The sequence below is a fragment of the Fukomys damarensis genome, unplaced genomic scaffold (assembly GCF_012274545.1).
Source record: "Fukomys damarensis isolate Sample0158 unplaced genomic scaffold, DMR_v1.0_HiC HiC_scaffold_14, whole genome shotgun sequence".
NCBI lineage: Eukaryota > Metazoa > Chordata > Mammalia > Rodentia > Bathyergidae > Fukomys > Fukomys damarensis.
Window position 1 is genome coordinate 22,051,071 of NW_022900926.1, and position 14,236 is coordinate 22,065,306.

General features: G+C 37.8%; 1 protein-coding gene across 1 annotated transcript in view; it reads left to right on the plus strand.

Annotated features, from left to right (window-relative positions):
- The first annotated feature begins 10,731 nt into the window (after positions 1 to 10,731).
- Positions 10,732 to 14,236, plus strand: part of Map3k5 (mitogen-activated protein kinase kinase kinase 5) — a 219,957-nt gene continuing 216,452 nt past the window's right edge. The window contains exon 1 of the mRNA XM_010626667.2: positions 10,732 to 10,739. Coding sequence (XP_010624969.2) covers positions 10,732 to 10,739 — 8 coding nt within the window. The remainder of the gene's footprint in view (positions 10,740 to 14,236) is intronic.

Sequence of the window (14,236 nt, forward strand, 5' to 3'; positions counted from 1 at the left end):
AAATGAGGTCACGAGGGTGTGGTACTTATAAAGAAGAGAAAGAGAGAGCAGAGAGCTCTCACTTTCCTCACACGGAAAGCCTAGTGAGGATGCGTTGGGAAGGTGGCTGTAGCCGTAAGAGACCCCTCACCAGAAACCAAACTCGCAACACCCTGATCACCTAACAGAACCGTGAGAGAGAAAAACCCTCAAAACCTAGTCCATGATATTTTATTATGCAAAAGGAATTTCTCCCTTTTTTTTTTTTGGTCTTGGGATTGAACTCGAGTCCTTGCGCTTACGAGGCCGGCAGTGGCACCACTGAGATAGTCCCTGGCTCTGGAATTTTTCCTTTTTATTAGGGCAACTGGAAAATTACTGTTGCTTATGTTGGTATATATGCTATGTTTTCAGTCAGATTGTTTCTAAAGAAAAAATGCATTGAGACATTAAAACTTCAGAAAACTAGTAATTTGGGGCCGGGGATTTAGCTGAGTGGTTCTGCAGCGTGCCTCGCAAGCATCAAGGTCCCGAGTTCAATCCCCGGTACCAAAAAGAAAAAAGAAAACAGAAAACTTTAGCAATTAGCAGCTAAATAAATTGCTGCGACCCTCATTGAGTTGCATCTCTTTCATTTTGCAAATTAGGAAATTGAGGGCCAGGGATCTGGCTCAGTGGTTCCGCTGCCTGCCTCGCAACTGCAAGGGCTCAAGTTCGATCCCCAGTACCAAAAAAAATTAGGAAGCTGAGGTCAAAAGAACTGAAGTCAGCTCTTTCATAGCCAAGCCAGAACTGGGATTGTCCAGACACCAGTGCTCTCAGCAGTGCATCCACAGCTCTCCACCCACAGGCCCTTTCCATCCCTGGGCCTGGGGGCCTAGCAAAGAGGAGAAGGGAAAAACTACACTGTTGTCTTCCTGTTACCTCAGATCTCCTAGGAAAAGCCAAGAATCTAGGGACACTATCCTCCGAGAACCAAAAACAGGAACTTTCAAAGAAGTGTCTCTTCTCTTAAGAATAGTGGATTGGGGCCCGGGATTTGGCTCAGTGGTTCCGCTGCCTGCCTCGCAAGCGCCAAGGATCCAAGTTCGATCCCTGGTACTAAAAAAAAAAAAAAAAAAAAAAAAAAAAAAAAAAAAATAGTGGATTGAAGTGGGCACAGTGGTGCACAACTGTAATCCCAGCACTCTGGAAGGCTGAGACAGGAGGATCAAAAGCTCCAACTTAGCCTGGGCAATTTAGGGAGACCCTGTCTCAAAATAAAAAATAAAAAGGAGCTGGGATTGCCATTCAGTGTGAAGGCCCTGGGTTCAATCCCCAGTACTACAAAATAAGAAAATAAAAGGAATACACTCAGTGAAATGCGTGACAGTCCACAGCTCTGTTTTAGTCACTTTCTCATCTCATCACTGAGACACAACCCCCAACATCCACAACTGAAAGCAGAGGTTGATTTAGGCTCACTCTTTTAGCCATAGTTGACTGGCTCCAAGGCAGGAAGTCATGGCAGAAAGAACTGGTGAAGCAAAGCTGCTGAGGCCAAGGGGTCCAGGAATCAGAAAGGGCAGAGAGAAACCAGGGCGGGAGATTCACCCTTCCAGGCCAAGCCCCCAGTGACCCTCCTTTTTCACCAGGCCCCACCTCCTAATGGCACAACTGTAGCACCGCCTGGCTCAGTCACCTCTCAAAGCCCTGCCCACGAGTGTCCCCTCTGGGGACATTTACTTATAAACTATGACAAGCTCATGCTCTTAAACGATAACTCCCTATATAGGATAATCCACACTCTAAAAATTGAAGGGACGGAAGTTCAATATTTAAAGTTAGGATTTATAAATGATTTTTCAAAAGATGCAACCCGTAGAGTAATATCTGCGTATATATTTATATCACCCCATATGTTACCTTATACAATACATTTGCCTACCTAGACATACACATACCTGTAAATCGCGTTGAAGGTTAAGATTCCTGAGACAAAGGCTAGGTCTATGCAATATCTATTCTCGCATTCTTCCTTGGTAACAAATTCCTAAGTTATTGATTGCACCCAAATACCCCAGGTTTAAAGCTATAGTTCCTAGCTTCCCTAGAAATAGCCCTTCTACAAGGGGATACAGTAGGATGAGGCTTCTGGGAAAACTATTTTAAAGGCTCTACCTCAGTAGGTAAGTGTGCCTTTTGCCTACACTTCCTGCCTTCCTGCTGCCTGGAATATGGATGTGATGGCTAGACTACAACAGCTTTTTCTGCCCAATGAGGTAGCTCTGAGGATGGACACTAGGAGAAGCTATGATCCATGAATTCTTGCCTATTATGTTTACTGGTATATTCCAAGGACCTGGCACTGACGCACTCAGGAAATGTGGCTATTGAGTTAATGTGGCCTATTCTAATGCTCAACTCATCTCAGGGCTTTTTTGGAATATTGCAAAGAATAAACTGGGAAAATTCTGGAGGCTTTTGAAATGCTAAATAGGGGTAAATAAAAGATTGACGTAAGCAAATATGAAGCAGCTGGGACCTTGGCAAAGAGTGGTGCGGGAAGATTTGTCCAATCTAAGCTAAAAATAGTGTGGTTTCCCTGGGAAAGACAGAGGCTGGTGCAGCTGGGGGTAAACTGTTTACTGTGATCCTGGCCACAAAAAAATTCTGAGGGGCTCTTAGATATTAGCTGATCCTTACCAAGTGACACATGAGGATAGTGCTGTGTAGTACTTCGTCTCCCTGCCCAGAGATTTTCTAATGTGTGAACAACTGAACTCATAATAAACAGGTAAATTATACACTCTCACACTGGGTTGGGGGCATCTTGAAGTAAGTCTAGGTCTAATCTGTCTACACTGCCAATCCCTAAACATTTGATGACTTGAGTTGGAAGATAAAGGGATAGCAAAATTGTCTCTATTTTTTCTCATCTCTTCTGTTCCTTCACGTCACACTGCTCACCCTTTCCAAGGGAAGCCCAGGTTTGCTCAGTAGGTCCATGGAAGTAGAGTTAAGGACTGCCAGAGAAATTCTATAATTACAAATACATTCCCTGTGGGTTTATAAATTATTGATGATTCCTCCCATTCCACTTATAACATCCCCCAAAAGTACTACACAAATATAATGATTCCCCATGTGTTGTATTAAATTTCTTCCTGTACAGAACATGCAACCATCCATCCATCTTTGTTCCTATAGAGAGACATACACATTCGAGCACATTGTGTCAAAGATTAAGATTCCTATGACAAAGACTGTTTCTATGCTACAGTAGGTTACAGAACAAAGAATACTGAGATCGTTTTTTAGGTACTGAAAATCAATCCCAGAGACACTCTACTACTAAGCTACATCCAAGCCTTTTTAAACTTTAAGACAGAGTCTTACTAAGTTGCTTAGGCTGGCCTCAAACTTGCAATTCTCCTGCCTCAACCATCTAGGCAGCTGGGATTACAAATTTCAATCTTTTCATCCAGCTCAGAATACTGAGTTTTAATCTCACTTTGGCCTTCTCAGTTCTATTCAATCCCCAGACTTTTGTTTCTTCCTAAATAAAACAGGAAGTTTGGACCAGCCAGGGTCCTTGAACATTGAAACAGAGTTAGATAAACTATTCTAAATATTTCATAAAGCCTAACAGAAATCATTTATGTGTAGTGCAGTGTGCATGATAGACTACATTTTAAATTTTCCTTGTTTTCATGTTGAAATTATATGGGTGCAGTATGGTTATATTGGTAATCTGGTATTGATACTAACTTCTTTTAAAAGTTCATTTTGAGACAGAGTCTCACCTTGTAGTTCAGGCTGAACTTGAACTCACTATGTAGCCCAGGCTCACCTTAAACTCACAACAATCCTCCTGCCTCAGCTTCCTGTGTTAGAATCAAAAGCACGAGCCACCACAGATGGCTGATGTTAACTTCGGACTGCTTATTAAATCATAAAATTTCTGGAACTCATGAGAGAAAAGTAAACAATTTCAAAAGGTTTCTAGGTATCAGATTGAACTTGAAGGTTCTGCACAGCCAAGAAGACTAAGGTATAAAGCTGACATCTGTCACGCACACCTTATTGTGACTCTTAGTGGAAGTCTTGAAGAAGAGGGAAGGTGCCAGGGACTCAAGGTCAGCAGACTTCATTTCTTCCACTTGACGTAACCCGGAGTGCTCTCTCAGACTCAAACCCTTAGCCCCATTTAGAATGGACTCCCTTTATTGTTTTTTTTTTAATTTTAATCTCAGTATGAGGTTTTATTTTTTTCCCTTTATTGTTATAATGTACCTATCTACTACCTGCGCTTGTCATCATTTAGGGATACTTGGCATTTCTCAACTGAGATAGAAACCATTTTTATATAAACATTCATTGTACCTCTCAGATGTCTAGCATCCAAGGTTGGCCAACACTGTGGAAAACAATTAACTAACCTAATGTGGGAGGGCATGGCTAGATGTCAGGTTTCTGTGAGGATCTACAATTATATTTAAATTGTTTTGTTTTTATAACTGCTATGGTGACCTCATAAAGACTCTAATTACAAATATTTACCAACCCACATAATTTTTAAAAATAGTTTATCTTTCCCATGGAGATTGACAGGAAGTAAAATAATTGAAATCCATGGTCTTTCCATTCAGGTGAATCATTATCCTAGGTAAATCGACAGGTTGCTGTATTTAAGGTTGCATATGGTAGATATGGAAAAGAATTCCAGAAAAGGATAGATAATTATCTTTTTTCCTTTGTCCCTTGCACATTATTGTGCTGGGTACATAGTAAGACTTTAATCAATGTTTACTAGAGGGTAACCTAATCATCATCCAAAAACTTAAAGCATTATCTTCAAATATATGATGAATACATGGACTGAGGTACATTACAAACCCTTCATGGTCTGAGTCCATAATTATGAGTTAATTGTCTACATTGATCATTTTTATAGCATTCATCACTTATTAATTACAATTTTTGTTAAAAAGTTTAGAATCTGTACTAATGCAAAATGGTGCAGTGATATGGAAAACATTATAGCAATTCCTCACAAGATTATTATATGGTAGAATTACCATATAATAAAGGTGTAGGGAAAGTAGGAAGGGTAGGGGAAAGCTAAAAGGGAAAAGAAAAAAATATGAGAAAATTAAAAAATGGAAATAAAGTATTTGTAAAAGGGGAGGGGAGGAGGGAGTGAAAGGAGGGCAGGGACAAGGGGAAAAAATGAGACACAAGACCTGTCATGTAAAGGTACAGGATCCCAGTAATGAATGTAACTGTACTGTATACCTAGAATGTACCAATAAACTCAATAAAAAGAAAAAAAAAAGAATTAACATATAACCCAGCAATTCCACTTTGAGATATATATCCAAAAGAATTGAAGGTGGGAATTCAAACATACTTGTACACTCCTGTTCACAACAGAATTAGTCACAGTAATCAAAAGGTGGGAGCAACTCAGTGTCCACCGACAAACAGATGCTACAATCTGAATGTTTTTATCCCCCTAAAATTCACATATTCAAATTTAATCACAGAGAGTGTCAGGTGTTTTGTTTCAGCAACAGGAAAGTGACTAACATAGGAAAGATTAATACTTTGTGCCAATGGTTTCTTGATTTTCCAAGACACTAAATAGATGAACATCTTTTCTGTAGGCTCAACTCAACAAAACCACACGGGATGTGATAAATTGGCTCCTTAAATATATATAACATGACCCTCAAATGGTTGTGAGGATTAAAATGAGTAGCACGTGTAACTGTGAACTCACAATTGGTAGAGCCTATTTTTATTGTGCGGTTTCTAGGCTGGGTCAAATACTAAACTTACTTCATGTGGAAAATCTAACCATCTAGGCATCATTTCACTCTTAAATCTTTCCCTTAACCTATTTCACTATCACTGAGGCAAATCTTCATTTGATTTCCCAATGGCATTAGTACTTTGCTGATTTTTTGTTCTTTACTTCCTAAAAGAAAATGACCCCCATACCTGTTTTAAGTTGCTCTTTAAAATGTTTTCTCAGATGTATCAAGAAATGATATCTTTTCAAATTTATAGAAAATTAGTCACTTTGAAAGTAAAAATATGTATCACACTTAAATGTATCCAGTGGATTCTAAAAGCAACAGCTCTTTGATACTCATTATTTCTATATTTGTCATCTGCTGCTGCATAACAAACCATCTCTAAACTTAGCAGTTGAAAACACAGTTTCTCTGGATCAGAAAAAAGTCTCTCACAAGAGTGTAATCAAAGTGGCAGCCAGGGGTCTGTTTTTATTTGAAGGCTCAACTGGGAGAGGATCTGTCCCTAAATTCACTCGCCAGTCTCTTGCTACTAACCAGAGGCCTCCTTCAGTTCTTTGCCACTTGTGTTTCTCCAAAGTGAATTTCACAATATGGCAACTGGCTTGCCTCTGAGAAAGCAAGAGAACAGAGGAGGATGAGCAAAGCCATAGTTTTTGTAACCTCATCTAGAAGCCTCTTCCGTCACTTTTGCTGTATTCTCTTTATTATTAGCAAGTCATCAACTCACACCCTGGAGATGGGATTAAATACATAAGGGGAAAATACTGGAGGGTGAGATGACTCGGGCCATCCTACAGAGGCTCCCCATTCTTAACGATTTTTTAAAAATGCTCTAACAAAGTCATGCTTAAATGCTTAACTGTTAGGAAATGTCAGTTCATCTCTTTGAACTCATAATTCCAACCTGTTCTGCTCTGAAATTTTTTCTAATGTAATATATATTTATACTTGGAATTATTTTATTGACCTTTATGCTTTTTCACTATAAGAAAATTATCTTAGGGTCCAGGATTTAGCTCAGTGGCTGTGCCTGCCTCACAAGCGCAAGGTTGTGAGTTCAATCCCCGGTACCCCCCCAAAAAAATTATCTATGTGAAGTATTAATTTTTAAAATTTCCTATAACCTCACAGCTTTAAGGATGACTTTTAAATTGAATTATCATTCATTTATTCTTACCACTATAGAAACATTTAATAAACTTGGTAGATAATTATTAAATACAAAAAATAAAATGCCTTTGGAAATATTTTTGCTTAATGGAAAGGGTTTCTTGAGTATTAGAATGAGTCAAGCCCATGGTAAATGAGGAGAAAATAAAATGTTCATTAATGAGGAATGCTGAGTGCCTTATTTTCAGGGAAATCTATGTCATATTGCCATCAAACCAATCCAAACTTCAGAGGTACATGGGAGGAATAAGAAATGAGTGATAAGAGAACCCAAGTAAAAATTAATATGGACTTAGAGTACTCAGAAATTCTGGGAAAATGAAAATATTTTCTTTGAAAATCTAAAAAAAATTCATGCAAATAGAAAAGCCCAATTTATCTCCTGAAAAGAAAAAAAAAAAAGTGAAATCTTCTCTCCAATCCAGCAACACAGGAAAGTTGCAGCATTTGTAAAAGGTACAAACAAGAAAATTTTATAAGAGAAGAAAACACTTTCTGAGTCTCTGTTTTCACAGATTTGTGACCCTCAGGAGGAATGGCACTGACATCACAATAGTACATTATTTTCAGAGCTCTAATGAAACTGCATATTTTGGCTCAAATTAAGAGGATCACATTTGGCTGAGAAACACAAAAACTTGCTGGTGAGGTAATAATTAATTATCATGTTCACACACATGACAAAAACTGTCATTTCTGCATTGGTTATAAGTGACCATGCACAGTGAGATAAGGTTGTCAAAACTTGTCAGTGGAGGGCTGGGGATTTAGCTTAGTGGTTCTGCTACCTGCCTTGCAAGCCCAAGGACTAGAGATTGATCCCCAGTACCAAAAAAACAAAACAAACAAACAAAAACTTGTCAGTGGAATAAAGGTAGATAATGGGATTGGCTATGGTGAAAAGAAAGAATCCCAGAGAGAGATAATCATGAGCTGATGAGATATTTTAAATATGCATAAATATTTGGTTTACAGTGTAAAGTAATCTGTTTTACAGATAAAAGTTTCTGTTCTTTCCAAAAAGAGATTGGCATGCTGTGAATCACGCAAACATTAGAATGCTACTGACTTGGAAATGGCATTTAGTGATCTCAGGGCTAATGAATGATTATCTGAGATTTGTATAATTTCCTATTTGAAATTAGGATGCTTTGATTGGTAAACTGCATGGAATATAAAGAATTGAAAGTTGAATATTTTACCAAAAATTGTTTTTGTCCAGAAAGGGTAATGATGCATGCATTTATATGAAGCTAAAAGACTCGGATTTATTATTATTATTACTGTTGTTGCTATTATTGTAGTTGTTGTTATCTTGCAATACTGGGGACTGAACTCAGGGCCTGCACACTGAGTTACATCCCGAGACCTTTTTATCTTTTTATTTTGAGGCAAGGTTTCTATGAATCACGATCTTCCTGACTCAGCCTCTTAGAGCTCTGGGATTACAAGCGTGTGCCACCATGTTCTGCACAAGGTGAGATTTATTGTAAGCTCAAAAAAGTAAAGAAGAAATTTAACAGTCCACAAGAGAAGAACAGACTTTCAAGGGATTTCAGAGATAGGAAATAAGCAAGGAACTTCAAAGAAAGAAAGGGGAAAATGAAGGTTTTTAAATCTGTGTAATAACAAAGTCTCTGATTTTACAAAGAGAGAGCTTAAACTACTACCGTCAGCCCTTCCTTTGATAGAATGACTTATGAATCTGTTTCAAAAGAATTTCAAAAATTTGGGTATTTTTATATTAAACACATTTGAAAGATTTTAAAGTATCGCATAATGAATCAAGAAGATTTAATTTTTATTGTAATTTTTTCCCCTCTAAGATAACGTTTTGTATGCTGCCCAGGCTAGATTCAAACTCCTGGGCTCAAGTTACACTCCTGCCTCAGCCTCCAGAGTAGCTGAGATTAGAAGCACAGGACATTGGGACTGGATCTGGCTTGTTTTCACATTTATTTATTTATTTGGGATTGACCCCAGGGTCTTCACATCGAGCTATATTCTCAACTCTTATTATTGTTTATTTTGAGACAGTATCTCATTAAGTCACTAAATTGCCCAGGTTGGGCTGGAAACTGTGACGTTCTTGCCTCTGCCTTCCAGAGTGCTGAGAGCACAGGTATATACCACTGTGCCCAGTTTCACCTTAACTTTAGAAGAACGTGGTTATATTTGTTTTTTTCGGTAGTGGTAAGTACAGTTACAAAATAGTACAAAAGTGGGGATTGGGGAATGACATGATTGACTGCGTGAATAAATTTGTAATTGTGCACTAAAATTAAATAATTATACTTACTAGATGGGGTGGCACAGGCCTGTAATCCCTGCCATTTGGGGTCACATGTTGGAAGATAGTTTGGGCAAACTAGGGGGACTTTGTCTCAAATCAGATTTTAAAAGGATTGGAACATAGCTGAGTGGTAGAGCACTTGCATAGCATGTCAGTTCTTGGGTTTGATCCCCAGTATCCCAAAAGGTGCATTTTTGTAAATGTGATAAAAAGTATGGGGCCTCAACGGTGCTGAAAGTGTGTGTAAGCAGTTGCATAGTTTGTGAACCGGTTTTTAGCAAGAGTTAGGAAAGTTGAAATTTCCCAACTCTATAGAGCAGTTTCCGCTTTGACATTCTCAGTAAAATGTTTAACATTTCACAATTTTTTATATGAATGATTGCATCAGGAGGGCGGGGGGGAAGGTAATGAGATTGTGGGAAGTCTAAAATATGTAGGGCAGGCTAGAAACTCAGGATTTCTGTGTTACAATCTTGAGGCACAATTTCTTCTTTTCCAGTAAACCTTGATCTCGGCTCTTAAGACCTTCATTTGATTGTACGAAGCCCACTCACCTTGTGGAATGGATATGAATCGATTTAAAAGTTAACTGGTTGTACATGTTAATCCCTCTACAAAATGCCTTCAAAGCAACATCTAGACTACTGCTTTCCCAAGCAACTGGCCACCATAGCCTAGCTGTGCTGACACATAAAATTAGCCATTTATAGTAATTAACTTAATTAATATTATTATCTAGATAAAATCTGATTTAAAAAATTATTTTGTTTCCTTTTGGAGGTTTTAGTTCACAAATTTAAACAATAAATACATTTGTATTTATTCAGAGATTTCTTAATTGGAATTCTATATTAGAAATTAGTGTTACCTGTAATTAAAATAAAAGTAGTAGACATGACATATATGATATTTTGGTCATATATGAAGAAGCATGTGCTTACATATGTAAATATTTGCCTTTGTTTGAAATTCCAAGATACCCCAGAGTTATCATTGATTTCCTACTAGAGAATGAAAAGCTGTAATGATATTGGGTCAAAATATTACCAACTGGGAGGGCTGGGGTTTTAGCTCAGTGGTTCTGCTGCCTGCTTTGTAAGTGCAAGGATCTGAGTTCAATCCCTTGTACAAAAAAAAAAATAATAATAATAAAAGATATTATCAACTGGGAGAATCATTCAGATTTATACAAAACAGGGTTTAAAAAATACCTTCATGCATACATACTTGTTCCAGTCCCCATCTATTGGCCCCAATGTCCGTTAAACTCCTTTCTACCACTCTAGGTTATATTTATCTTTTCTACATATGATATTAATGGAATCATTCATATGTAAACTTCTGTTATTGTCCCCTTTTGCCCAACAAAATGTTTTAGATCATTCATGTAGTCACATTTATATTACTTCACTCCATTAAAAAAAAAATCAAATAGCTTTACTAAGGTATAAGCGACATCCAATAAAGTCCACACATTTATAGCGTATGATTTGGTAAGGTGCAGAACAGTTAACATAGCAGGGCAAGGCTGCTATTCTTAGAAAGGTCAACTTTCAAGGTTGGATTTTTGGAGAGGCTCCAGCATCTCCTGAGAAGAGCAGCTCCCTGTGCCTAAACACTGTATAAACAACATGGTTTATGCTGAACTCCTGCATTTTCCTTTTGATAGTTATTCTTTCCACTGTCACAAATGATAGCCACAGAACGAACACACACTGAGTCCCCTGGGTACTAATGAATCACTGAACTTGGAAGTGATCTTCGGACCCCAACAAAGATCAATTTTGATATAAAAATATATGTTTCTGTTTGAGTTAACTGATTTTTGTCTTCCTTCAACCGGTCTAATCTAATCTGCCATTGATACTATCAATTGAATTTCAGGTACTATACTTTTCACATCATTCCATTTGGTCCTAATATGCCTTCCATTTTTCTCTCCATTATGCTTACGCATTATTTGGCATCCTTGAGTACTTGGGCATATTTCTAATAGCTAATAGATGTTTTAATGTTTTTGTCTGCTAATTGTACCGTCTCTGTTACTCCTGGGACTGTATCTTTGGATTTTCTTCTTAAGAGTTACTTTTTATTTCTTGCTTGTTTGATATTTTTATAAGATACCAGAAGTTACATACTTTACTTTATAGACTACTCTGTTTTTTTATATTTCTATAAATGGTATTAGACCTTTCTGAGGTACACAGGTACTCCTGGGTGACCTTTCTTCTTTTGAAACTCACCCAGGCCAGGTTTAGTCTAGGAATATTCTACCTCACTTTTAAGTTGTGGCTTTTCTGAGGTCTCTTTCAAATGTTCACGTATTTAATGAGACCTCTCCAGTCTGGCTAAGGGGAGCATGGCAGAGAGAGGTTAACTATCTCCACCTCTGGGTGTGCTCTGGGAATCGTTCCTCTTAGAACTTCCTGATACTTATCCTGTGCTCAGAACTTGTTCTTGCCTCCACTTCTGAGGTCTTTTCCTGTATGTGTGTAAAGAAGCATTCCGCTACAGACTCAGAGGGTCTTGTATGCAGATTTCTGGAATTCTTTCCATATTTCCTCCTGTTGCATAATCTGTCCTTTACCTGCTAACTGCCTCAGCCTCCCCAAATTCCAACAGTTTTATCCTCAGCTAAGATTTGCTGGCCTTTGTTGGGTTCTCCTTCTCTGCTCTGTTATCCAGGAATTGCCAGTAAAAAAATCACCTTATTCATCTCCTCCCATTTTTTCCAGAATTCTCAATCCTGAATGCTTTTTGTCTAATATTTAAAAGTATGAAATGAGAAGTGTATATTATTTGCTAATATTTCTTAAGAAAGTGAGACAAACATACATATAGGTGTATATTTATATTAAAATGAGGTAGAAACATACTTTAAAGATAGTTACTTGAAGTTTTATTCCAACTATGAAAGAAAAATTGGATCTCAAATTATCATTTCATTTTAAGTCACCAGAAAACTGGAAAAATGATAATCCATAGAGACAATCACCATCTTTTTTCTAGCTGCATACTACTCCACTTACTGAGTAGATAATAGTTTATCAACCTAGTCTCTGACTGATAAACACTTGAAAGATTGTTAATATTTCTATTGCTAATACTACTGAAATGAATATAAAAATGTTTTCATAGATTTGCCAGCATATCCTTGAGATACATTTTTAGAAGTGGAATTGTTGGGTCAAGGCTAAATGTACAAGGGTCAAATATAATTCAGCTAAATATTAATGCATTTCCCTTGGCAGGTGCCTTATCATTTTTTATTCTACTATAAATCAAAGAATGCTTACTTTCTTACACCCAGTCTCACAGAGTATGTTGTCAAACTTTAAGATTTTTCCCTGCCCAATGGAAAGTGGCAAACTCGTGTAACTTAAATATGTACTTATTTCCTAATGAATAAGGTTGCATTTCTTCATATATGGGTAAGAGCCACCCATATTTCTATGTTTATGAATCACCTGTGACTTCCTCTAGATGGTTTTCTATGGGATTTTGGGTCTCTTATTTCTCTGTTTTTAGAAACTCATGAGCTGTGATGTCCACTGTACCTGACATCTCACTTGCCTGTTTAGTTTATGTATGGTGTCTTTTGCCATGTAAAACCTTTATATTTCTACATTATCAAGTTTATCAATTTTTTTCTTTTGAGCCTTAGTCCTGAAAAATTTCCTCATTCTTGAGTTGAAAAAAACTTGCCCATATATTTATTAAATACTCTATCAAGTACTCTACAGTTTCATTTTTTACATTTGAACTCATCCATTTGGATTTTTTTTCAGGTGGAGCATGTATTGAATTAATCCAATTTGATCCTTTGTTGTCAATGGGCAACTTGTTCCTCTGGTCTGCTTGTCCATAAAGATGACACCTGAGATATCCATGTAAAAAGCATAGCATTGGGAATTTATTTTTCAAGTCTAGGAAATAGCCTTAAGTCACCTGACCACATCATTTACTAGAAAGCAAATTTACCATGGGTGACAATAATGCTAAGGAGGGCCGGGGATTTAGCTCAGTGGTGTCACCGCCTGCCTCACAAGCGCAAGGGCCTGAGTTTGATCCCCGGTAGCAAAAAATAAAATAAAATAAAATAAAATAAATAATACTACTAGGTAACCTGAAGCACAGTCTTCTCAGGTGTGTAATGTGTGTTTCATCAGGCATCAACAGCTTAGTGGGTATAATAAAGTCATAAAGTGGAAAACATTAATGTTTGGAAATTATCAATAGATGGCTACACTGCTATGGTCTGAATATATCCCTATCCCCTAAATCCGTTTGTTAAAACTTAGTCCTCAGTGCAAGGTGGTTTGTCTTTTCCAATTCCATATGACTCATTAATCTTGGCTTGGGCAGTCCAAGCACTATTATTATACTTTATTTCTTGCAGCTTGCACTGATTTTTCCTTACTTGACAGAGTTCTTTGGGAATTTATACATCTGGCTTTGTTTCCCAAATAAGTGGGTGGTTTTTGATTGCTCTTTAAAAATCGAGACTTTTTCTGTGGTTCAATCTTTAAAACAGAATAAGTCACTTAATTTTTTCTTTCACTTTGGGCTTGATAAACTGCTGCCCATCTCCTATTTTAAGTAAGTACGTGGTGCCCGTAGAGCAAATTGTAAGATCCTAAATGCGAATGTTAAAATCGATCCGCAGTTGGAGCTAATTAATTACTATAACAGCACAGGATATTGGAAATTTTAAAATGATAAGTACCGAAGGCCAACCTGATAAATTTAGCGGGCCACTTCTAAATTTAGCGCCACTGTCACTCATAATCCACCTTCCAGTTTAGGCCCAGTGCTTCCTTCCAGCGCCGCGCGGTCCCAGTCGGCCGGGAGGGACCAGAGGGGGGCGCCGTGGCTGCGGGTACGCCGCACACAGCTCCGGGGCTGCCTCTGACACACTAGCGTTAGCTAGAGAGACTTTTTTTGCGCCACCCAGTAGTCGCGCGCCCCAGGGTTCTTCAGACCCCAGATC